This window comes from Adiantum capillus-veneris, chromosome 13, assembly GCF_014529385.1.
Source record: "Adiantum capillus-veneris isolate H3 chromosome 13, ASM1452938v2, whole genome shotgun sequence".
Lineage (NCBI taxonomy): Eukaryota > Viridiplantae > Streptophyta > Polypodiopsida > Polypodiales > Pteridaceae > Adiantum > Adiantum capillus-veneris.
Window position 1 is genome coordinate 107,267,262 of NC_140943.1, and position 27,330 is coordinate 107,294,591.

A 27,330-nucleotide genomic window follows, 5' to 3' on the forward strand; every position below is an offset into this window, starting at 1 on the left:
AAGCATTTTGGGCATATTCCCAAGCGATCTACTATTACATACTCCCGTCTAGTACACCTATATGCCATGGCATCATGCGATGCTTCTTCGCATGAGAATGGCGCCACTAGCACACATCAATCAATGGAACAAATACCGTTGTCTCCTCCCGACTCCACACACTTGAAACGGCTCCGTCCCAGAGGCTCCTTCCCATCTCGAGCTTCACACGCATGTTCCATTTTTTGGCCGTGATCAGGAGTCTCTTATCTCTTAAGCTTGCCCGGCCCCTTTTTTTTCTCCGAGTCCGAGGTGACTTCCATTGGCTCTTGATTGGTGAAACGGACGGCCTACTTAGGCTGTTGCATGGTGGGCTGCAATACACACTCAGTTGACGACTTTGGCACATTTTCAATAAATCTATGGCGCTTCTTTTTGCATCAATGGACACGATTGAATGTTGTGCATGTTGGAGATGGACCAAAAGACCTTGGACGCTTACTCGCTGGATTTCCAGGACCTCGTCGAAGGTTTTGCAGATAATATATATATTTGTGCAGCCCACATACCCGCTTGAGGTATTACGCAATCAAGGAGTAAGGGAAGTGGAAAAGAAAACGGAAATAGGATCAGCAACAAAGACACGGAAACAAGAAAAAAATGGAGTTTCAGGTAACTACCGTGTACAATTTAAGAAAATCAAAGTTTCCAATCAAGAAATTCCATTTCAATGGTTAAAAGAGGTAGACATAGCTGCAAGTTTTGTCTACACAAGTAACACATAGTTCAAAGACAAAGGCAACATCATGCAGCAAAAGCACAATAAATCAGAAGACCTCTAGGATCAAATTAACACACAAAAAGTTTATGAATACTTATGGAAACATACAAGCAAAAAAAATGCTCAAAGAAAATTTCAATATAGCTAAGAAGTGATAGGTATATATGCTCTACAATCTAGATGCTCAATAAACATATTATCAGAGTAGTATCTACAATAAAGAAATATAATTCAGTATTACGTACTATATGTCCAATACAACGAGCATAATAGCATGGCATTCCAATGTATCGCTTAGTTGTCAAAAACCTGTATTGGAATGCATAACATTGTGAACCTATGCAATCAAAACTCACCTCCATGACAAAAAAAAAAGGCATTCTACTCTATTTTGCAATCATAAAAATCACCTTTAGTAGTCCACTAACAATATACTACTCAATAAAATAGATAAGCAAGACGAAGAGCTTTCAATGGGGAGCAAGAAAGGCCAGTATAATGCACAACCATAAGGTAAGGTTACTTTTGAAACAGTTTGCTGAAAAACTTCAGTAAAACCATGAGACATGTCTCAAAAGTTCAAGTTGCAAAACTTATCAAGAGTGAGCAAAATCACGAGGCAATTGTGAACATTTGGTTTGTCCTTACCTGGAGAAAAAATTTCCGTGGAAGCACCCAAGAGTGATAACCGAACGTGAAATCTCCATTGTGAAAATTATGTAGTGGTAAATTACCAAGATTCAAAACGTACCCAGTGCTCTTATGAGTCCCGACTGAATCCAAAGATTAGATTCAAACAGAATTTGCCAGTATAATCCCCAACTTTGGTTTAAAGAACGATGTAAATTTTTTTCTTCACTCTCGCTATCCATGCAATCTGTTGTAGTCTTAACATCAGCCATTTTTCACAGTCTCAACATTCAAATTTGTAGACTTACAATGAACAGTCAATTGTGGGCCGGAAAAAATTAGGTAAAAATATAATTTTCGAAACACGTAAAAGTATTCCAATATTCATGTCTGTCACTATGTTTGCGGCACTGAATGCATAATGCATGAAGAGCCCTTCTACACATCCCACTCTATTGAATGTCTGTTTTGTCAATTCATTAGCAACATCAATTGTTTTTTTTTTGTATCAGAGAATGCAAGAAAAAGCCCTTCCCACTTATTGAATGTTTGTTTTTAAGGTTCTTCACAACATCAGCCCTTTTTAACTTTGCAGAGTGCAAGAAAAGGTATTGTGACACACTAAACCTCATCGAAGATTGATTAAACGGATCTTGCTTCCAAGGCCATTGATGACATGAAATGGTCAAACACATTAATATATGCAAAAGTACACAATAAAGATGATTTCTGATGGGCAGACTGCATGGTCATCGACTATAGAAAAGGAGTGAGACAACTTGATGCTAGCAATACGATATGCCTGCAAAGCCTCCAAAGCAATTGATGACATGAAATAGTCTAACAGGTTAATATATGCAAAAGTACACAAAATAGATTATTTCTAATTGTGCCTAAAGGCAGCCTGCATGGTCGTCAACTATAGAAAAGAAGTGAAACAACTAAGTGGCAGCAAAAGCATATGCTTAACTGGCTTTTGCACTTAAATCACTGGAGACACAAAATATTAGTCAATAGAGACTCTAAAACTAGAAGCTCTACCTGTCTACCTCTTCCCTTGCCTTCAGAAGCTCCTTCAATAATACCAGGAAGATCAAGCAACTGAATCTTTGCATCATTGTAATGTATGATACCCGGAATACATGTCAACGTGGTGAACTCGTAAGATGCTGCCTCTGAGTGTGTTCCCGTCAAGAGTGTCAGGAGGGTTGACTTTCCCACACTGTAGAAACCAGACAAAGTTTCCGTATATTAGGTTCATACATTTAAATAAGCTATCTACCGCCTCTCAATTTTTTGGTATTGTAAAGGAAAGAAAATTAAACGAATTCAGACGCTTTACCAGAAACACATTTTAAGTTCTAAGCATACACATGTAGAAGGCCAGAGAAGTAAGGACTCCATATTGAACATGTTACAAGACAGGCACCACCTGCCAATAGAAAAGAACAGACTGAACAGACTTTTAGCACTTCAATAACAACTGAACTGAAAGAGAGAGGCGACACGCGACACGGAGTGGCGGAATTCCACCCCAGAGAGTATTGGCCCCAAACCTTGGCGCCCCTTTCGGTATTTCTTTATATTGCATCAACACAGTACAAGCCGGTACTCCAGACTCTGCACCTTCTCCAGGAAGCATGCTAGAGAATGAGCCCTAACCTCATATTTAAAGGCCCTTGGCCTAAAAGCAATTACAGTGAAAAGCCTTCAAACTCAAAAGCATCTCGTCCAAAAGCAAAGCCAAAAAGCTGCTAGCGTAAATCACGGAAATCCGTACAACCTGCCACGTCATCAGCCAACGCAAAACGCGGGTATCCGTACAGCCTGCCACGTCATCATGTCACTTCAATTTTTGGAAATCTGCCATATAGCTGCCACGTCATCAATTTTGCGTGTGTGTATGTGGTTCTTGCTTTATTTTACTTACTTTATGTCACTAGGGCCCCATCAAACGGGGTCCCCATAAGTTGGTAGGACTTCTTCTTCTGTTACTTGTTCTCTTAGGGTTTAGACCCCTCGGCCAGCATCTGCAAGTTGGCTCCATTCTTTAGGGTTTTGACACGTCAACAATTTGTCACATCTCCCCTTCTTGAAAGAGAGTAATCGTCCGCGATTACAGCATATCTGCAAAACAACTCAAGTTAGCTAAAAAAAATTCGAGGGACATTCTGAGGGACAATCAGTGTGCCCTTTTTATTAAGGAGTTAGGTTCTCCTTTCTGCTCTTTTGATCAAGGAATTAGCTTCCCTTTTCGGCTGTTTTGATCAAGGAGTTAGCTTCTCCTTTCTTCTCGATCGGAACTCTTGATATTCTGGCGTAGTAAAAATAGCCATCACACCCAGACCGTACTGATCTTCCACGGGTGTCTTGATGCACGAAAATTACATACCTAGGCAATCTCATCCAATTAGGAATATTCACTGGTTGGCACATCACAATGCAACACAAATGCTCACATAGGCATGTTACAAGACATAGAAACATGAACACTCCGGACCGGGAGATATTCAACGACTCCCTCATCACTCCTCCCGCATAACCTAAAAAGGTCCGGGCCGGGAGATATAGAGGTCTTTTACAACCAAACACCCCCCAAACCGCAGCCTGCGTCGTTTGGAGGTGCTGAGAGTAACCACTGCTCAGACTCCTTAATACTCCTCCCGCATAACCATCCAGGTCCGGGGCCAGGAGTCGCAACAACAATACTCCCCCCGTAAAATAACCACAAGGGTCCGTGCCATGACCACTTTTCAATCATTCAATACTCCCCCCGCAAATAACCACAAGGGTCCGGGCCATGAGTATGAACAAGCATTCTAAAACATCATTTCTCACTACTCCACCCGGCAGTAAAATCACCAATCATTGAAACTAGTTTTAAAACCAAAGTCAAACATTTCAAATCGACACCAAGACAAGTTCAAAATAGATATTATCCATTTCAAACAATACTTTCTCAAACAAAGTTCAAAAGTATCTAACTATAAAATAGCTAGAGAGTTCATTCAGGGTTTTGTTCGGACAATCTAACTTTGAGGATGACGGGCTTGCCCTTCTACATCACGATGATGGTTCGGTTCCGGACCTGGAGAGTCACATCATTCTTGTCATGCCAAGGCATGCCTAATAGAACATCACAATTGCCCAACTTCATGATGTGGAAATTAGCTTTTCCATGATAATCTTGAATAGTCACTGGAAGAGTACCAATGAGCGGTACTACTTTCTGAGTTTGCCATGTGGCTAGCTCAGCTTCAATTTCTCCACCCTCTGCATCATAATCAAAGTGCATCTGCTTTAAGAATTCTGGATGGATGAAGTTCTCTATAGCTCCGAGGTCAAAGAAAATAAGGGCTTTGAAGCCATTGACTTTGCCATATGCTCGACATAATTCATTTGTCCTCTCAAGGCGTATGCCATAAATATCAGGAACTAGTCCAATAGCGGGTCTAGCTCTCTTACCAGGAGGTGGCGCTAGGGTTCTGTCGACCGTTGGTGCGGGCGTCGACTCCTCTGGTCTTTCAGTGCGCTTGGGACAATTAGAATGATTATGCCCTATTTGAAAGCATCCAAAGCATCGGCCTTCTTGTAGTAAGGTGTCTCGTTGTTGAGGCGTCAAAAGAGGCCTTTGCAGTTGATTTTCACGAGACTCGAGAGAATTTGTTCGTTGTTGCCGAGAGTTGTGGTTAGTGGCCAGAGATTCTTCTGTGGTAAACTCTAGCTTTCCCTTCATTAGTTTGTAGCCGACCGCGGCATGGTGTCGTGCCGCTCCACTTCCATGACAAGAAAATGAGCAAAGGAATGCCAATCAGGTGTATTTGAATCCTACATGATTATTCAGCAGTTATAAGGGCTTGCTAACAAGCCAATTTTTAAGCTAAAAGTGTGCCAGATGCGGCTCAAAGGGCCAAAAGATGTCTTGGTAATGTTAAACAGTGAGTATGCTTGAAGTGGTCATAGATGGGTTTTAATTAATCAAAGTTGAAGTACTTGAAGGGCTCTACATGCCTGTCTTTACGGCTAGTCAATCGGAGCTACGCGCAAGAAGTTATGACAGTTTTAAGTCGAGTCAGTAGCAGATCCGTACCGAATTGAGCACCTGCTGATAAAATGTCAAAGATGAAAGGAATGCATGGGTCCAAAGTGCTCACTTCCAAGAGCATGTCGGTCTTTCCAGTTTGTCAATCGGGGTTTCGATTGGCAAGATATGGTCGGTTTAAGTATCGCCGGGGGCCGGTTTCGAACCGCCCTGGTCGCCTTGGTCAGTCATTTTTTAGCATTAGACAGATTCTGGGAAATGGAGCCGTCAGAGTTAAATTTGTGGCAACTGATGGCCAGTATACAGGCTTAATGCAGTGCGGTGCCCGATATGTATGCCAAATGTGGGCCGATGCGGAAGCATTTTTGACGGACATACTTGCATCTTGAAAGCTATGGTGCCATTCAACACACTAGAGTGGGCAGTAAAATTCACGGTGATATTGCTAGTCAGTGGATGTTGGGAAATGATGTCATGGAGGCAATGCCTTGGTCGATATGTATGCCCAAATGTAGTGCTCTTGAGCTGAGTGGCCGCCCGTAATAAGAAGGGCCACCCACTAAACTTGGCCACCCAAGGGCTATGGGCGGTATGTGAGCCAAAGGTGATGCCCTTCAAACCATGGCCAAGGGCCCACTTAACCTAAGGCCGCACAAGGATCAAAAGGCCGCCCATGACCTAAGGCTGGCTGCCTGCCGTTTTTAATAAAAAACTCTACATTGATTGTGAAGAGAAAGAAGGCATGGCGGGCAGAGCAAAAACGGCAGCGCATGCAGTAGGGTTTTCGCTCGCGCTGGCCAGCATGGCGCTCAGATGTCCTCGCCGCAGAAGCGAAAGTCGCCTAAAATCTCCTCGCGTAGATTTTCGGCACCAGCCCCGCTGGTTTTCGTGCAAGTCCGGAATCCGCCTGCCACGTCATCGAAGGGGTACCCATTAGCGACATTGCTAATGGGTAGGTCCCTTTTTAGCATGGCTCATGCAACTTATAAAAAGGAAAAGAGGCTCTCAAGCACACTCTCGGATGTTTTTGGGATCTCTCCTCTTCTTTTTGAGCGCTCACTAAGAGCAAGCCATAAATAGGATTCCATAGAAACCTCTTAAGCAAGCAATTAAACCGGGATTTACTTCCTAAACTCATAATCTTAAACTCTCTCATCGATTTCTTGCTTGATAAGCCAAGCTTTCAATCCTATCTCAAGCTTCTAATTCTAAGCCTAATCTCTTAAGCCGAGACTAATCTTTCAGTAACCAAGCATAAGCTTGATTTCATTAAACACCCATTAGCCGAGCCAAATCTTGATTTCATTTATCTCTCAAGCCAAGCCTAAGCTCGATTGTCATGCTCTATAAGCCATAATCCTTAACTCTCTTTAATCCGGCAACCATAAACTGAATCGGACCACCCAAGGCATTGGAAGTTGATGGCTGAAGACAGTCCAAGGCAATTCATTACTGTTTGTCTTGATTTGCACCTGGATTGAGACACGTTAAACTTTGTAAAGAGCATAAACATTTTCATTAACATTTGGTTAAGCAGGGATATTGTTGTTTATTAGGCTTAAGCTAAACTGTCTGTTTTGAGAGCTGTTCCCGTTGATTATGTCTGCTGCAACTCTTTTCCCCGCACCTCTCACAGCCAGGGGCCCGGTGCCTTCCCGACTCACCTTTCGAATACTAATCCCCCGACATTCTTGGTGAAACCGACACGAAACGAGCCGGGGTGAGCAGTGTTGTGGAGAACGATATCGACACCGCAAGAGGCAGCCATGCAACAAATGATGCAACAGTTTGCTGCTTACATGCAACAACAACAGGCTGCCCAACAACAGTATAATCTGCAAGAGAGGATCCGTAAAGCTCGGCACACAGTTACCGAGAAATTACAGCGATTTGAAGGCTGGGATTAGCAAGTTTTGCAATATCTACGAGCAGGCAATGGAAGATAACGGAATCGATGATCAGAATGCAGTGGAAGGATTCCATTTAATTGCGGAGCCTCAACTTAGGAGCCGAATAAAAGAAATTCAGGCGGTTCAAGGCCCGAATTGGCAGAATATCAATTTGCTTAATGAGAAGATTCAAATGGGAATTTTGGAGCCATCATGTGCACCATATTCTAACCGATGGTTTACTATTCCGAAGAAAAATGGTACATTAAGGTTCATTCAGGACATGCAACCAGTTAATAAAGTAACAATCCGCAATGTGGGTACTAGCCCAATTGTGGATGAATCTGCTGAGGCCTTTGCAGGTAGATCTAGTTACTCCATGGGTGATTTTTATTCAGGATATGATCAATTCCAATTAGCTTTGGAGAGCAAGGATCTTACTACAATGCGTACTCCTCTTGGTTTGGTAAGGATGTGCACTCTGCCACAGTGTTAGGTGCAGTGGAATGAATGTTTGCGCTTTGCTCAAGATGAGTGCTTCGAACTGTGCTCAAGGTTCCTTTTGTTCTTATGGAAGGGAGAACCTTCTGTTTCTTAATGAGAGAGTGCAATGGACACAAACAAAGCGAATGGACACTGTGCGTGCAAGTATATGAGACTGAGAGATAGAGAGAAGAGAGATACGACACCAGAGACGTTGTAAAACCCTCCTCCGAAGGCCCCACTCTCGTCGACGAGAGTGGTCTACTTATGATTGCACAAATGGGTACAATGATGATGCATGGACTGATGCAACTCGAGGCTATGTCGGTGACGACGACGAGAATGGCGACACTGACCTAAGGGCTGAAATCTGCAATCTTTCTCCTGCTGTCCAAAAACGCTATGGGCTGAAATCTACGACTGAGCCAAAAACGTTGTTTTTGGGGCTGTTTTCGGTGGGTCTTTGTCGCTGAAAATCTGCAGTTTAGTGGCTGAAAACTGAGGTCTTGCTGGGGCTGAATCTGCTACTTCTTCATGGGTTGAATCTGCTACCTTTAGGGGCTGAATCTTGCCGACTCTTCATGGCTGGAAACGCTGCATTGCTGAAAGCTGTCAAGGCTGAAAAAGGTATCATAGCGTCCACGCAAAATCTGACCACATCGCCGAATGCGGCTCTCAGACAAATGGTGCTCCTGAAGCATAAGGAGATCAATCTCTCCTCCCACAAGGCAACGCTGAAGCTCCTGACGCAATCGGCCCCGCTGTCGCTGAAACTGGGGCCCACCTAGTCCCTGCACGTTCCACGAGACGATCCTCATGGGGAGCGAGAGAGAACAGATGCTGCCGCAGTAGCAAGACGAGCTATCTTCGAAGCAGGCTTAAATGGGGAGTAATCCGCATCCGAGCGTCCTCTAGATAGGCGAGACTGCAGTGAGTGCCTGGTCCAAGCCCAAGTAGAGCGAGCCGTGCGTAAAGCAACCTCCTCTGTCCAGGAGTCCTCATGAATGAATACATAGCAAGGCAAACACTGCGTATCAGCAAAAAAGTACACCACAATGTGTCTACATCCTGCAGAATCTGGGGGTGTCACCGCAAACTTGGCCAGTGGCCACAAAGTCTGCAGCAAATCTGTAATGCCAAGTTCTCCCATGTGGTGAGAGAACTCGAGAACCTGTGTATGCAACCATCCCACCACTGAGTCGAGGGACCACTCTGTCTCAGTCCTGCCACATAGGGGGAAGGAGAAACCAACTGCTGAGTCCAAGGCCTCTGTCCCCCTAGCGGCGAGGAACAAAGCGTGGACTCTGAAGCAGGCTGCCTCGTGGTCTGCTGCGGAATCGCCAAGAAAACGAGTAAACCCGTAATCGAAGAAATCCCAGTGGCGTCGGAGGTCAAAGCTCGTCAAACCACGAGGGATAGCTGCAAGAGGAGAAGTCTGAATCTGCAGTGGGGGCCGCATGAAGGGCTGACCCTCTCTCGCTAGGCGACTCGTGGCGAAGGCGCTGCCAAGAGATCTCCTGGCCGCCGGCAAGGGTCCAGTCTCCTGAGCCGACTGTGGTACTAAAGCAAGAGGAGGGGGAGAAGGGGCTGGGGGGGGCGGGGGAGAGGAGAAGCGGGGTGGGGCGACAGAGACATGGGGGGGGCGAGGTGGGGAGTGAGCGGTAGCAGAGGGCGGGGGAGGGCATGAGGAGGAGGAGGGGAGATCGGAAGGCGGAGCGGCTGGCGAGGGTGAAGCGGAGGTGGTGGCTGGCGTAGGGGGCTCCTCCTGCTCAAGAGGACCAAAGCGGTTCCCCGTGGGAACCCACTGCTGCTGAGTAGGCACCTGGGGGCCACTCTGAGTGCCAGGCTGTCGCTGTGGCCCCTGGCGTCGACGGCCACGGGCCTGCTGCCACCCCTCCTCCGCTGGAGCCCCAGGCTCGGAGGGTGGCGCTGAATCTGTGCTCTGTGTCGCTGGCTGTGGCTGCGGCCTAGCCTTGGCAGGCTGGGGCTGAGGCTGGGGTGCGGGTCGTGGTCTCCTCCGTGGACAGGCCTTCGCTAGGTGGCCCATCTGTCTGCAAATGAAGCACTGGTTCGGGAGACCCGAGTACTCCACACTCTGTCTAAACCAACCCCCACTCACCCGAGGCAGAAGGATGACCTTCGGGAGCGTGTGGGTATCTCTGACCAAAACTCGAACTGAAGGGATGCCAGCCGCCTTGGCAGCTACTGATGCTGCCGTACGAGGTGTCTCCAGGACAGTTCCGATGGCGGAGCCAATCCTGGAGAGAAGTGGAAGGTACTCCCTCCGTAAACCCGGAAAGCAGACTGAGATGGGGATGTCCGCCTCCTCTACTAGCACATCCGAAGACGGGTCAAAACCATGTCACCACTGTCGAAAGTGGGCGCGTGATGCTCGGATGGCCAATGGACTCATAGCTATGACCTTGGAGGCCATCTCGGAAGTCTCGAACTCAATCTGGTAGTACCCCCGTCCGAGAATCTGGACATCCAAGATCTTGCCCACCTCTGCGAGGAGGCGGGCCTGGAGAAGGTCTCGCAGCTCTCCTCTGCTGGGACGAGTGCCGAGAACCTTGCAGATGACAGAAGTCGCCTGCAAGCGTTCTACCTCTGTGGCAAGGCTCACTTGCTCTGCCGGCGTAAGAGCAAGTCGAATGGAGGGCTCAGCGGGGTCGGGCGAGGGGGACTTCAGTCCCTCTGCGGTGGAGCATGAGCCGCCATTTGTGTCTGCTACTGGTAAAGAAAAGGCGGAGGATCGTCGACGAAAAAAGGGGGGGAAGACCTGTTGGACCGAGCACGTCCATGGTGCTGGCGACGCCCGTCAAGCAAGAATGGAGAGGGAGAAGGCTAACGGTAAAAAGAAAGCGAGGGGGGCGGACAGTGGGAGGGGGCGGGCTGGCGTGGTTGACTGCGGGAACTGCTTCGGGCTGGCTGGGCAGCAGGCAACAACGGGGGGCAGCGCGAGGGGGGGGGGGGGGGGGGGGGGGGGGGGGGGGGGGGGGCAGGGAGGGCTGGCTGAGCTGGGCTGCGGGCAGCTGCGGGCTGCCAATGCAGCGGACAGCAGCAGGGGTAGCGCGAGGGGAAGGGGGCAGCGCGAGGTGGACAAGCGGGAGAGCAGCGCGAGGGAGTGAGGGAGGGCGATGGCGCAAGGGGGGAGAGGTGCGAGCAGCAGCGAGCCCCGAAGGTTTACAAGTCTTGCCTTATTATATATGCTCTTCCTCGAATGTTTACTGAGAGTAACGCTTTACAAAAGCTCCTATTGTACTCCAGCAAGCTCTTGCACGAAGCTGAAGTAAGCTGGTGCCAATCTGTCATGACGTCGGCTTCAAATTCATTTGATAGCCAAGCAGATGCAAACATTTGCTTGAAGTAAACCCAAGTGGCGGGTGTCTGTCCTTGCATTAACAATGTCGTCCACCATGTAAGCGCATTGTCCTTTAAGAAAGCGGCGGTAGGCCTCTGTAAAATTCCCTCCCGCATAAGCTGTATCAAACTGCTGGAGGAAAGTGAGGGCCTTTGTCTTATCCTCGAAACCACTGAAGGTACATAACTTTACAACTGCACCACCTTCTTTGTAAGCTTTCGGCTCCTCTAGTGCCCCCAAGTTGTCATATGGAATGGTCTGCAACATGGGCACTGTAGTAGGCATGATCGGCACATCTTGGCCATTCACATTTTGCGTCAGAGGTGCGATATCTGGCTGCTGTCCAGAAAAACCAGCCATGCCAAAATGACCCTGTGGCACCCCAAACTGGCCGTGGTTGCTCTGGAAACCCTACTGCATGCCGATACTACCATACATGGGGTTTGGCATGATGCCTTGTATACCCCCAAACACTGTTCCTGGCATGTATGGTTGACTTCCAGGCGCATAACCAGCCATACTTTGGAACAGTGATCCACCCCCGAATACCCAGGATGTACCGTGGGTGGTGGAAAAACTAAGTGCATAGCCTGGTATCCAGTTCCCTGTCCATTCAAGACAGCATGCTGGCTCTGAAAGGTGGCGGGCTGAACTGGCATAACCTGTGGAATAGGCGCTCTAGCCACCTGTTCAAGCACAGGAGGAACCTGTTTTGGAGCCCCCGACTCCGCAACATGCGAGTGTTCCCTTTCCTCCTGAGTCGCATGAAGTACCTGTGCTTGAGCATCAACAAGCTCCGTACGCGGCGTAGGTTGCCTATTTTGCTGTTGCACTGGTGGCGCTTGCAAGAACTCCATAAACCTTGGATTCTACACCAGCTGCGAAAAGACATTCACCGTGGCAACTAACTGAGTCTTGAACGCATCATCCTCAAGTTGCCCAGTCATAAAGCCCTGTACTACTGGAGGGACATTCATGTTGACAGGAGGTACAGACTGACGTGGCCGTGAGCTCTCGCCAATCTCAAAAACCATAGGGATCTCCTGCCTGTCCTTTGAAGAGGAACCCTCTTCCATAGTGCCCTTCCCCTTGTCTGCCATAGTGTAATCCCCGCGTTCCTGCACTCTGTGTCTCTACCCAAAACAATTGAGGCTCACTCTTTGAGGAAAAAGTGATTGATATCCCGGCAATGGAACCTTGAAACCGGCCCACGGGGCGGTAGGCTTTGGCTTTCACCCGAAATTCTTTGCTTTAGACACACACACAGAGCACTTTGCAAAGGTAACCTATGACGGGGATTAACACCTAAGTACACACACGGCTCGGGAGCTAGAATGCTCCGAGCAGACGCCGACGACCTGTAGGCCCCAAAATTGGCGCCACTTTCGGTATTTCTTTCTTTAACAGAGGGAATAAAACCTATGGTCTCCTACAAGCTGCCCCGCACAATCTAGGCTAAGAAACACCTGTTCTGCCTTGATTTCGGCAACATAACTGTACTAGGACGCTTCACAGTCAGTATCCCCATGCAATAGGTGACTTTCCCGACGCATACGAACACTTTGCAAAACCTGGCGAGAATCTGCAGCACGCTGAATTCTCTGTTTTCTGCCCCGAAAATGCGCCAGTTCACCTGTATAGCGGTCCCCTCGCGTCCCCGAACCTCCTGGGGGTATTAGGGTCCATTTAGGGCCGCAACCCTAAACCTGCAAAAATACACAGCAGGCTGTAATTCCCTGTTTTGGGCTCTGTTTCGCGTGCTGGTCGCATTTGTAGCAAGACCTCGAGCTCCCGCACCTGTAGGGCTACTTGCCCTTTGAATCGGACGAGAATTCTGACGTGAAACCTCTCCGAATTCACCTGTACCTGCGGGGGTTTAGCCGCTAGCTAATCCAATATCTGTGCAAGAGGCTCTTGCCTCGGCAATCGCGCATGAATCCACATAACTGTACATTGGTCAAATGAAAAGCCCACATAACATACTGCTCATAGGGGAGGGAGAGAGCATGCGTGCGTAGCGTGCAGGGCATCACTCCTGGCACCGCACTGTACATAAGGGGGAAAGGAAGCACTCCATAGCTCTTAACCTGTGGTAGATTGCAAATGAAGCCCCTTCCCTGCATAAAATTCAGCGCCCTTTTTTCTGCATGAGGCAGGTTCATGAAAAAATGACACTTGGCACGTTTACAAGCATTTGCTCGTTTCGGGTTTGCCGCTTAAAAATATCCCGACTGGTCGCCCAGTTGACTTCGTGGTAGAGTTGTAAAGTGTTCCCCTAGTCATACCGGAGGTAATGACGCGAACACATTTCACGGCCCAAAATAGCAGTTCCCTAAATTTTAGGAAATGATTCCGTGGGCTGTCATCTGACTATCTATCCTCATTGGGACCGCATCCAAAAGTGCAATGTGGCCCAACTGTCGAATACTTTCTGTTGGTAGTCACACCTTGACTTTAGGCCTTTATTGAGTTCACTTCCTAGTATCCACCAACTTGCTAAGTGCGACGGGAGGACCTATATGATCTTGCTCTGAGCCTAGACATCCTCTTACCATACGAATTCCAGTGCAGACCACTACCCATCTGCGGGTGAAACTACCATTCACTATGGCCATACAATGTCCGACCGTTTGCTACTTCAAGAAGAGGGTCTCAAAAATAAAACAAAACCCATTGGAGAGAAACCAACAACTAAAGTTAGCAGTTGCCACGTCCTCGTGACATAGTTAACAGTTGCCACGTCCTCGTGACAGTTCGACACACAGGCTTGGACTAAAGAGCGTCAGAGGGTGGCAGAGATGGAGATATGTCACACTCTTATTGAGTGCAACATATCTTTCAATGTTTTGCACACAGATCAATAGAAAAGAATGGTAAAAGCAATTGCACAGGTTGGGCCTACTGACACATGGACCGGTCTTGATTACACCAAGATGCGGACCAGCATGTTAGATGAGCAAAAGGCCCTAATTGAAAAGGCACTTACTCCAGTGAAAGCAAGATGGAGGGAGTTTGGATGCACTATATCTCGGATGGTTGGGCCAACATTCGCATAATAAATATTCTTGTGTCCTCTTGTTTGGGCACCTATTTCTTGCATGCTGTGGATGCAGGAAAAGCAGGGGAGAGAAGATCACAACTGAGTTCATATATGGTCACATCAAAACAACAATGGGAATGATGGTTGAGGAAAAGTTTCCCGGCATAGTGGGGCTCCGTGTGCTGCACATTGTTTAGATTTGCTTATGGAGGATATTGGAAAACTTTCATGGGTGCAGCCCATTGTTGCAGATGCTACAAAGGTCACCACGTTCTTCCGCAAAAAACATCAGGCTCCTGCTATTTTTCGCAGCCATAGTACTTTGGATATGGTGCGCTGAAACCGGCCCGTAGGGCGGTAGGCGTTGGCTTTCACCCGAAAATCTTTACTTAAACACACACACAGAGCACTTTGCAAAGGAGACCTGTAACGAGAATTAACACTTCATCACACACACCTCTCGGAAGCTAGAATGCTCCGAGCAGACGCCGACAACCTGTAGGCCCCAAAATTGGCGCCCCTTTCGGTATTTCTTTATTCTTTAGGAGGGTAAATTACAAGGTAAGGTCCTGGGAATCCTTCACGTGTATCCACCTAGATACCATTTGATTTGGCCAAATTTCGGCAGCATAACAGCCCCAAAACTTGCGCGAAACCAATTCCCCTGCTGGAACTCGCTTGCACTGTCGTATACCCTCTGATTCCTGTCCAAAAACAGTAAATTCAGCACACTGTATTTACTGGTTTTTGCCCTGTTTTCAGCCCCAAACAGTCCCCTAACTGTCCTTTGCCAGTGGGGCACGATTCCCAATGATCCTGGCGTCCGTATGGCTGAAAAACAGTCAAATTACAGCGCATACACAGCGCTGATTTTGCACCTGTACGGTGAGGTTATGACCCTCACCAGTGCCTGCTTTGGAGCAGCAGTTAGCTACCCCTGTTCCTGCTCAAGGAGGCTCTTGCCTCAGCACAAAAGCATGAACCCACACAACTGTACATCAGTCAAATGAGTAGCCCTCTTGTGGGGCATCACATAACTGCACGTAGGGGAGAAAGAGAGCAGTATGTAGCGTGCGGGGCATCACTCCCGTCACCATACTGTGCATAGAGGGCAAGGTAAGCATTCCATAGCTTCTGTACCTGTTGCAATCCGCCTGTGGCTGAAAATGGCGCCCCCTTTGTTGATATGCAGCTCGTTTTTGCCTCCCAGAGTGGCAGAATCGCTCACAAGCTGACACTTCGCCTAGTTTCCGAGTTTGGGCTTTCCCTGCTAAAAATATCTCAACTGGTGCGTCAGTTGACTTCGCGGCAGAGTTGTAAAGTGTTCCCCTAGTCATACCGAAGGTAATGACGCGAACACATTTCGTGGCCCAAAATAGCAGTTCCCTAAATTTTAGGAGATGCTTCCGTTGGGCTCCCACTGGTCTTCTGACCATCTATCCTCATTGGGACCGCATCCAAAAATGCAATGTGGCCCAACTGTCGGATACTTTTTGTTGGTAGTCCCACCTTGACTTTACGCCTTAATTGAGTTCACTTCCTAGTATCCACCAACTTGCTAAGTACGACGGGGGGACCTATATGATCTTGCTCTGAGCCTAGACATCCTCTTACCATACGAATTCCAGTGCCGACCACTTCCCGTCTGCGGGTGAATCTACCGTTCACATTGGCCATACAATGTCCGACCGTTTGCTACTTCAAAAAGAGGGTCTTAAACAAATAAAATAAACCCCATTGGAAAGAAACCAACAACCAAGGTTAGCAGTTGCCACATCTCTGTGACATGGTTAATAACTGCCACGTCCTCATGACATACCCCCCTCTTGAAATCGCAAACGTCCTCGATTGCATACCATAAATACACGCCACTGATGATCTTGTGCTATTAACACTCTTTTATCATCGCATGTATCCGCAAGAAAGGTCGTAACATACATAGATACAAATGACTTAATGAGGCCTTCATACTTTTGCCATTTCCATCTATGGCACTGAATTCATATGTACATTTGATGTACTAGCTCTATCATTACCCCTCCTTTGCACACGTTGGGTTGGGGCATAAGTAGGCTGTAACCCAAAGGCTTCAAGGTAAAGCTGCAATACATTTGGTGACTCTGACAGTTCATGCTCTTCCATCCACTTTGCATCCATAGGCGGATAGTTCTTGAACTTTACCAAATAACGTCTTGCAACTTGTCCTTTAACTTTTCTGTCCTTATGTGCCAAAACTTGCTCAGGTACTAGGATCTCATCAAGTTCCTCAACTTCTGGATGATCCTCAACTGACATATCTTCTGGCACATCACCCACGAAGGGTCTTAGAAGACTCACGTGAAACGCATTATGAATCTTCCACGCATCAGGCAATTTCAGCCTGTAAGCCACATCGCTAATCTTGTCAAGCACTTGAAAAGGCCCATAGTAACGCATGCTAAGCTTAGGAAACAGCCGTTCCTTGCCCTTCATCTTCTTTAACCTTGCCTTTTCGAACCTTAAGAGAACCCAATCACCAGGTGATAGTAGCAATTCACGACGGTGACGATCAGCAGCCTTTTTCTGTTTTGCCTGAGTCTTCTCCAAGGCAACTTTAATCTTCTTATACATCTCATCCATGTTCTCAACATATCGATCTGCCTCAAAGATCCTGTCCTTGGTGTGCAAAATGGGAGGAACCTTTTTGCCGCCTTCAACAATCTCAAAAGGTGCTTTGCCAGTAGACGAATGCACCGTATTATTGTACGCATACTCAAGCATAGGCAAATACTGTTCCCACTTGCCCTTATTATCTGACACACAGCATTTCAGCAGATCTAAGACAGTAGAATTGGCCTCTTCTGACTGTCCATCAGTTTGTGGATGAAACGAAGACGAGAACTTGAGCGTAGTACCCATGTTCTCAAACAATCCTCTCCAGAACAAACTGGTCATGCGAGGATCACGATCACTGATAATCGATTGTGGCATACCATGGTACTTAAACACATTGTACATGAACAAGCGTGCCATCTGATCAGATTTTATCTTCTTCCTGACAGGGATAAAATGGGCCTGCTTGCTGAACCTGCAGATAATGGTCCATATACCATCATTCCCTGTTGGTGTCCTTGGAAGATCAAAGATAAAGTCCATAGCAATGCTTTCCCATGGCTTATCCGGAATCGGCAGTGGTTGTAACAACCCTGGTGCCTTTTGCCTGTCAAACTTGACCTTTTGGCAAACTATGCATGCTCACACAAAGGCATCCACATCTCTCCTCAAGGTAGGCCAATAGAAGAACGTCTCTACCGCTTTAACTGTTGCATCAATGCCACGATGCCCTGCATACGGTGGGACATGACTCTCTTCCATGACCTTATGTCGCAGTGGCCTAGTGACACAAAGTCTGCCATGCATCATCATAAAACCATCTCTGAGGAGGTAGTGCTCGTGATGTTGCCCCTCTTGTAACTGTTCAAAGATCCTTGCAAAATCTTCATCAGCAGTATACTGTTCCTTCATGTCATCTAACTCATGATGATAAGGAATTGACCAGCTGAAATTTGTGGCTTTCTTGATAACGCATCAGCCACAACATTCTTCTTGCCTTCCACATGCATAATCTGGAAGTGGAACATGGAAAGAATGTTTGCCCATCGCATATGCTTTTCGGATAACTTTGACTGTGTCAAGAAGTATCGCAAGGTCTGATGATCTGTTTGGACAACAAAATCAGCACCTAAGAGGTAGTGCTTCCAGCTAGAAAGCGCATAAATCACGGCCAAGAGCTCTTTCTCATAGACTTGCATAGTCCTCTCTGGCCCTTGCAAAATTCGGCTTTCATAGGCTACTACCCGTCCATCTTGCATTAGCACTGCTCCGATGCTACTGCCACACGCGTCACATTGGACCACAAATGACTTCCTGAGATCTGGCAAAACAATAACTGGATCTGAAGTCAACTTTTCCTTTAAGAGACTAAAAGCTGAAATCTCTTTTTGGGTCCATCTGAAAGTGACCTCTTTCTTTTGCAATGCGTGAAGAGGCGATGCTATCTCTGCAAAATTTCTGATAAACCTTCTATAGTAGGAACACAATCCCAAGAAGCTTCTGACATCGTGCACAGTCTTCAAGTCTGGCCATGTCTTGATAGCTTCGACCTTTGCGGGATCCATTCTTACACCATCCTTTGAGACTATGTGGCCCAGAAAGTGGATCTCTTCAAGGAAGAATTCACTTTTCTTAGGATTGACAAGTAACCTGTGACTGCGCAGCTCTTCGAACACAATGGTCAAGTGACGCCTATGCTCCTCTTCATTCTTCGAATACACTATCATGTCATCGAAGAATGTTCCAACAAACTGTTGATGCGAGCGGAAAATCCGGTCCATCATTCTGTTGAACGTGGCAGGAGCATTTGTTAGCCCAAACGGCATCACTAGAAACTCATAAAGACCAAATGTCGTTCTAAACGCAGTCTTGTGCACATCCTCTGGGCTTATACGAATCTAATGGTACCCACTCTTCAGGTCTATCCTGCTGAAAATTGCAGCACCCTCTAAACGATCGAGAATATCATCAATGCGAGGAATAGGAAACCTATTCTTGATGGTATTCTTATTCAACGCACGGTAATCAATACACATGCGCCATGAGCCATCCTTCTTCTGCACTAGGAGCACTGGGGAGCAAAAGGGTGAAGAACTAGGCTGAATCAGCCCCTTCTCTAATAACTCCTCAACCTGGCCCATAATCTCTTTCTGTTGCGCTGCACTAACCCTGTAGGGAGGTCTATTTGGTGGGCTACACCCTGGCACCAAATCTATCCGATGGTCCTCAGGTCTCTCTGGCGGCAATTGCGACGGTAATGAATCAGAAAAACAGTCACTAAACTTTTGCAAAAATGCTGACCTTTCTTTATCTAACACAGATAAATTTGACTGATCCCTATCTGAGACATCACGTGCAAAAATCAAGTACACAGAAAGATGATTCTTTATTACAGCAGTGATAGCAGAAGCAGATACAATAGGGACTGACTCTCCTTTAAGCTTTACATCCAAGATGTGAGTTTTGCCCCTATGCTGTACAGTGATCTTTTTGTTGTAGGCATCCAAGACTCCATGCACTCGGAACATCCACGGGATCCCCAACAAGGCGTCACAACCTTCCAGCGGCATGATGTAAAACTCTTCAGTGTCCACATACGACTGAATATGCAGACGCAGTTTTCCAATGATGGGAGTAACACACTCTGAGTGGCCAGGACATGCCAACCCTGCCTCTGCTGTGTACCCCATCTCTTCAGCTTTGATGCCGAGCTTCATAGCTAACTGTGGTGAGATAAAGTTGGCTTTGGCACCTGGATCAAAGAAGATGAGTGCCGTCTGATCCCTAACTTTACCCCATGCCCTGCATAACTCACTGGCATCTGTGCTGGGCCTGTCACCCACCATGTCTGGCACTAAACCTGCCGTGGGTTTAGGCTTCTTGCCTTTCTGGTCTTCTTTATCCTCTGAGTCTGCTGGCCTTTTCCTTTGTGGGCAATTGATAGAAATATGACCAGGCTGCTCGCATATAAAGCATTTGTTTTCAGCCATTAGGACCTTCTTTTCCTCGAGCGACTTGCGCACAAAAGGCTTCCTTTTCTGTTTCTTTGCCTGCGCTCCAGAAGTCCCAGCTGAATCCTTGTCCTTGGTGGCGTTTTCTGACCCCTGTGACGCATCAGGAGCCGTCTTCACAAAGGGCTTCTTCGCTGAATTTTTCTTCTGCTGCCCTCCTTTATCACTGCTCGGAAATCCATTGTCCTCTCCTTTCAACAAGGCAAGACCAGTGTTCGCAACTTCCATAAGCTGAGTAAGGGTAGCCACTCTATTCTTTGTACAGTAATCGCGAAGCCCTTTAGGCAACCCACAACAATACTTCTCTATCTGCTCTGTCAGTGGCACAAATCTGTAGGAGGTCACTGAGAGTAATGCTTTACAAAACCTCCTATTGTACTCCAGCAAGCTCTTGCACGAAGCTGTCGTAAGCTGGTGCCAATCTGTCAAGACATCGGCTTCAAATTCATTTGATAGCCAAGCAGATGCAAACATTTGCTTGAAGTAAACCCAAGTGGCGGGTGCCTGTCCTTGCATTAACAATGTCGTCCACCATGTAAGCGCATTGTCCTTTAAGAAAGTGGCAGCTTTCCTGACCTTCGAGGCCTCTGTAAAATTCCCTCCCGCATAACCTGTATCAAACTGCTGGAGGAAAGTGAGTGCCTTTGTCTTGTCCTCGAAACCACTGAAGGTACTGAACTTACCCAGGGGGCCTTGTCGACAGGTGCCCATAAGTTGGGACACTTATTAACATGCCAACTCATCAATTTGTGACACACTCCCTCGAGACAGACGGTCTACGATATGAAGCTACTCAACAGCTACCTCGTCATTCCCCCTACAAAAAACCTAAAAAGGTTCAAGCCATGGACTCAAGGACCGATACAGCCAAATGCTCCTCAGACCCGCAACCTGCGTTTCAAGCATACAACCAATGCTCCCCACACATCTCGTCCGGGTCGTTCGGAGGTTTTCCAACGTACAAAGAAACGCTCCCCAGACATCCTACCTGCATCGTTCTGACAAGCATAAAATGAAATGCTCCCCAGACATCCCGTCTTCGTCGTTCCGAAATTCAGACAATGCCAAAACAGGATTTCTTACTACTCTACCCTGGAGTAAATCACCAAGCATTGAAACAGGTATTAAAACCAAAGTCAAACAATTCAAATCGGCACCAAGACAAACTTAAAACAGATACCATCCATTTCAAACAAATTCCAAAGAGGATCATCAAACAAGTTCTCCTCACCTTGGCCAATTTTCAGAGTTACAAGGATCCAAACAAATCAAAATCAAGTTTCTGTGTTGTATGCGCCATGGATTACAAGATCCAAGGTTAGTTGGTGAAACAACTCTGTTCAGACATTGTCACAAGTTTTCTTGTCTATCTCTGAAATACACAACATTTGTCACTTTTTGGATTTATTTTGTAGATTTTGATGTCCAAATGGTAAAAGATTATGCTAGTATGATTTGTGTACTAAAATTACACATTTTTGGTCACTTTTGAAGAATGCTTCTACCTAATCTCAATTTGTCAAAAGCTGAAGACAACTCTCAGGAAACACTTAAACAATACAAACTTAAGAGTATTTTGGTATATTTAGCCCGTTGTTCATCAATGTGAACCGTGATGGAGAACTCTAGAAGCCTGTATCACCAAAGGTAGCTCAACATTCGAGAATACCTCAACTCAAAGAAAAACCTACAAAACACTAGCCACAATCTCAGAAAGGGCTCTTTCGGTCGAAGTCTTAGAAACAGCTGGAAAACTTTCAAAAAACACAAAAAATGTCTCCACTAGCCAATTCAAGCATTTGTTGCATGTCATACAAGAAATCTCGAGCCTGGCGATCCTTGACTTTCTCTAAGCCAATAGCAATCAGGGATTTAGGCTCAAATCCATACATCAGCATGAATGGGCTAAACAAAATTCTTGCTACTATCATAGGTAAACTCTAATTGTGAAAGATACCTTTCCCAATCAGACCGCTTGGAGAGACATAAGCTCTCAACATGTCCTCTAACGTCTGATTCATCCTCTCAGTTTGTCCATCGGACTTAGGATAATTGAAGGACAACATACTCAACTTCGTCTAAAGGTGAGCGAGCAAATGCATCTTGCCAAAATCGCCCAGTGAACATAGTATCTTGATCACTGACGATATCCTCGCAGACTATACAACTTATAAAGCTGATCGACAAATAAAACCGCCAACTCATGGCTTTTTACTGTCGCCTTTGTTGGTATAAACTTTGCCATTTTAGTGAGTCTATCGACCACTACCCAAATGGCATCATTGCCACGACTAGTATTTGGCAAACCAACGATGAAATCCATAAAAATACTCTACACTTGGCATCAAGATTTCCAATGGATGTAGCAGGCCAGCTTTCCTAAGGCACTCTGCCTTATTGACCTGACAATGAGTGCATCTCTTCACATAGCTCTCTATGTAAGAGCGCATCCTTGGCCAATAGAAATATCGCTTGACCAATGCCAAAGTTCTCTGGATGCTTGGGTGCCTAGCATTAGGAACATCGTGGCATTTGAACAAAATCCTTTGTCGAACCTCATCGATTTCCAACACGCAGACTTTTCCATTTCTAAACAATAGTCCACCTCTGATGGAATATTGTCATTGTCTCGTCCCTCTAGCACAACACCCTTGGGTCTCTAGACCACCCAAGCATGTACACAAGTCATGCCTCACTTCGACCTTGTTCCCTATCTTGCCAAAATAGCTATCGTAAAGACATAGCCCTCAAAGAGAGAGAGAGAGAGAGAGAGAGAGAGAGAGAGAGAGAGAGAGAGAGAGAGAGATTCGTCGAGATTTCAGCCATAGACAAGGCATTAACTTCAGGAATCCAGTTGAATGCCTGAGCAACTCGATTGCTAGATCCTTTTCTGTAACCGATCTCGAAGTCAAACTCTTACATAAGCTCGACCCATCTGGCCTTCCGGCCTCTGAGATCACCCTGATCACTATCATAGCGCAAAGAGTGATGGTCTATCCATGCAACAAAGGTAGAGCCATACAAATAGTGCCGCCACTTTCTCAAAGTGTGGACTACGGCGTAAAGATCTTTTTCATACGTTGGATAACACAGCACCAATCGAATAATCACTGGCATCCATTTCGACTACAAATGGCTCGCTAGGATCCACAATATGCAATATTGGCGCAATAGTCACCAAGTGCTTTAGTGTCCGAAAGCTCTCATCAAAACGCTCAGTCCAGACAACAAGGGGATTACTTTACGATGAGGGCCTGAAGTCTTCGGCCCTTTTACCGCTCCTTTTAGAAGTTGCGTAAGCGGAGCAACAACTTTAGAGTAATCCTTGACAAATTTACGAAAGAATCCAAAAAAGGGCTTTACTTGGCGCACATTCTTCAGAATGGGCCAATTTCTCACTGTATCCAATTTTTCAAGGTCAACGCGAATCCCAGTGCGAGTAATGATATGACCCAAATACAAAAGCTCTTTCTTAAAGAATTCGCACTCATAAGCCTTAGCATAAATCTTCTCAGCTCTTAGTACTTCGAGAACAGCTCATATATGCTCCAAATGCTCAGACAAACTCCGATTGTAAATCGAGATGTCATCGAGAAATACAACAAACAGCTAGCTCGAGCGTCGAATCAAGAACCATCCTATTCTATACATCCGTATCCTCGCCACGAGCCATCTTCACAAGATACTCGAGGTCACTGTCCCACGTCTGCAGGTGTAGTTTCTGTACCAATTTTGCATCCACAAAATTGTGTGAGCTTCCATTATCAAGGAGTACGGTACATCGTGACCATTGATCTTCATAAAGAAACAGAGAAGATTATGCTTTTCAGACACTTTGGTGCTAAAAGTACAATTAGTGCATGAACTACGCGCTAAGTGATGGATTTCAACTTGAAAAACATCAAAGTTACTTGAGATCTCATGAATATGAACCGAAGGACGACTTGCGGTTTCTTGGTCATCTTCTTGGGCTGGCCCGTCTAGCCACCCAAAGCAAGCCTCCTTCTTCACTGCATCGGCATTAGCAACATTCCTCGCTTTCTTCTTCTCCTGAGAAGGTCTTGACGACGATTTAGACCTTTGTTGGAATCGAGGCCGTTTCCTCGAAGTGCCCTCGCCGAATTGGTGGTATGAACTTCTTTTCTTCTCATAATTTGCCCCGTTTATTGAGTGGAACGTCCTAGCCTTAGCCACTGCATCCTCGACGTCAATCGGGACTTTATCTTTGATCAAGACCAACCCAACAGATACATGTGCACAGCATGCGCCTTGCAAAAGGTGAGCGCTTCTTTGAAAGTTGTCGTGTATTTATTAAAAGACGGAGTTCTCATCGAAAGACTCTGCAATTTTGTGTAAGCTTTCAAAGGGTCCATTTTGGTGAAGTCTTTCTTGAACTTCACACAAAAATCAGCCCACGTCATAGGCTTTTCTGTCATGTCGCACCACCAGGTAAGCGCGTTGCGACGCAGATAGAGATGAAAAGTCTGAATCCTCCATTCATCAAGCTCCCCATGGAGATCAAAAATACGTTGTCCACTGATGACAGCCAGCTCTATACACTCTTTTCTTCCCTAGAGAAATTGTACCGAATTGTGGTAGTAGGACCACCCTGTGAGCGTCCAAAAGCAGCAATCTGTGTCCACAATTGTTGGAGATGGGTATCGCTCTCGAAAATACGCGCAGTCGTCGAGTGAGCCGTATTTTTGAGAGCGGCAAGACAGGCGTTAAACACTTGCACAGCCCCCTCAAAAGAGAACAAGCGAACGTTCGTCTCAAAATTGGCGTTATCCAAAGCAGACATATGTTGGTCGAGGCTCTGAAAAGTACTTGTCATCCATGTGTACAGAGCATGCATGAATGGGATTTGAATGTTACCTGGTGCGTCGTCACGCTGTGCCATCGGAACTAGAGGAATCCATACAGAAATCCAGTGAGGAACTGGAAATTTCACACGAAAATTGGCCTTTTCTGCACTTTTTGGTCGCAAAAGGTCGAACTCTAAGGAGCTCTATGCATTGGCGTGAGCGTCTGGAGGCGAGCGGGTGACGGCGGGAGCGCGTGAGCGCGAGCAGATGGGGAAGAGGAGGCTCGAGGGAGAAGCAAGAGGCTCAAAAAGTGAGGTTTTTGCAAATTTTGAAGTCTTCGTAAGTTCCTTTTTCATAATATGCAGGTTTCACACCTTTTTTTTTCAAAAAAAACCAAGGAGTCCTGCCACAGTTAATAAAAGGCCATTTAATAAAATAAAAGAACAAGGGGTAGCATAGAAATTCAACGCAAGGCTGCTGCGTTAAAAAAATTCAAGCAAAGAGCGGTGCGCGTAGAGAGGAGAACGACGCGTGGAAAGAGGAAACATTATCGAGGCTTGTGCCCGCCCGTGTCCAACACACGAGAAGGTACCCACTTCAGATGCCAACGCATCCACCTTCTCCACGTTGGAAATCTAGCGCTTGCTATTCTTCTTCGATCTCCCTTCTCTTCGATTTCCCTCGGTGCAGCCACCAGCACAGAGAGGTTCTCTCTCTCTCTCTCTCTCTCTCTCTCTCTCTCTCTCTCTCTCTCTCTCTGCTGCCCCTCGCGCTCCCCGCACCTCTCGCTCGCCTGCTCCCCTCCCCCCCTTTTGCTGCTCGCTGCTCTCCCTCTCTCTCCCGCAGCTCCTCCCGCTCGCCTGCTCCCCTCCCCCCCTTTTGCTGCTCGCTGCTCTCCCTCTCTCTCCCGCAGCTCCTCCTGCTCCTCACGCTCCCCGCCCCTGCTGCCCCTCGCGCTCCCCGCACCTCCCGCTCGCCTCCCCCCCTGCTGTCCCTCGTGCTCCCCTCCCTTGCTGCCCCTCGCGCTCCCCGCGCCTCCCGCTCGCCTGCTCCCCTCCCCCCCTTTTGCTGCTCGCTGCTCTCCCTCTCTCTCCCCTGCTGCTCCCGCACCTCTACTGCCCCTCGCGCAGACTCCCCGTATTGCCTAGACTTCCTCTACGCGTAGCATGTCCCCCCAGGTTCTTCTACGCGTAGCGTGTCCCCCCCCCCCCCCCCCCCTTTTTCTTTAACGCGTAGGATGCCGCCCCCCTTCTTCTACGCGTAGGACGTCAAATTTTTTTATTTTTTTTCTTTTTAAAATTTTTTTTGGGTATCAAACACGCTATGTTGTTTTAGCTTGGTCTCATGGGTTAATTTGGCCGTGTGAAGGCGTGAATATATCTTTATATCATTTTATTCTATTTTATTTCCCCTTCCTTTTGGTGCTCCCCCCCCCCCCCCCCCCCCCCCCCCTTTTCTTTATCGTCTTTATCACTCCCCCTCCCTTGCCATACCGTCCCACGGTCCCCCACTCGCTCAACTACTGCGCCCGTCGCTAGGGGGGTGCACACGTTTAGTGACTCCTTGGCGAACGGCGATCAAACATGAGAAAGATGAACGATAAAGCCGACCCTCTAGAGGATGCCATTCAAAAGTGCAAAGAGGAAATGACGGAGATCATTACCAAGATGAACCGCAATCTCTGGGGCACAATAAACATGCTCGAAGGACGCGTGTTGATCCAAGAGAGCAAGATAAGCACGCTGGAAGACCAAGTGACGACCCAAGAGGAAGAGATCGCGTCACTCAAGAAAGATCTCGCCGAAGCACGATCAAGAAACACACTGGAAGAGGGCGAACTGCAACCCTCAGTAATCGAAGAAATCAACACGATCAAGGAGCAAGTACGGGCCATCAAAGAAGGAGAAGAGCAACACAAAGAAATGAAGACTTCTCGCGTGGATGTTCTTACCAAAACTCAACAGAAGGCGGACGAAGCCGAGAAATGGATCAAGGTGGCCAAGAAAGGAAAAGGCAAGGAGATAACGCCCACGAACCAACAACATCATTAATCAGACACTAGAGAAGGAGTAGAGGAGAAGGGTGCGCGCTTTACATGTGAGAATCTGCGGTCTCAAAGACAAAGGCAATGTGGACGAAGAAGTAAAAGAACTCACAGTCTTGATGGGGATTCATGAGCTGATGCACACACGGGCATGGAGAGTGGGCAACGTAAAGAAAAATGGAAGCAGTGGAGAAACCTCAAAAGAAAGAGCACTCATCCTCCGTTTTCCCTCCATGGAAGCAAAGAAGTCATTCTTGAAGAAAAGACCAACTCTTAAAGAGACTCGCATCTTTCTCGGGGATGATCTCACCCTCTCGCAGATCACTCATATGCAGGAAGTAATGCCGGAGATTAGAGCGGCAAGGGAAAAAGGCAAGATCGCTTTTTACCGAGACGGAAAAGTGGTAATACTAGAGCGACGCTCCACATGACGGTGCAAGACTTATGGGACCACACTCAAAGTAGCTGCCTGGAACTGCAATGGATCTATGCGTCTTGATGTGGGTGCTTTTGAGGATAGCTTTACTGGAAGAGACATCATCTTTTACTCTGAGACACGCCAGGCCCCTGGGCAATCCATGCCTCACATCAGTGGATACAGGTGGGAGACAGCCTACAGACAGGAGACATGCTCAGAGCACAGAGGGCGGGGCTCGGGGGGAGTGGCAGTGTT

The 27,330-nt window shown here is 47.0% G+C and overlaps 1 protein-coding gene across 1 annotated transcript in view; it reads right to left on the reverse strand.

Moving 5' to 3' along the window:
• Window positions 1-27,330, reverse strand: part of LOC147444598 (developmentally-regulated G protein 1) — a 63,053-nt gene that overhangs the window by 12,157 nt on the left and 23,566 nt on the right. The window contains exon 4 of the mRNA XM_086527145.1: window positions 2,432-2,612. Within this exon, the coding sequence (XP_086383271.1) occupies window positions 2,432-2,612 (181 nt within the window). The remainder of the gene's footprint in view (window positions 1-2,431; window positions 2,613-27,330) is intronic.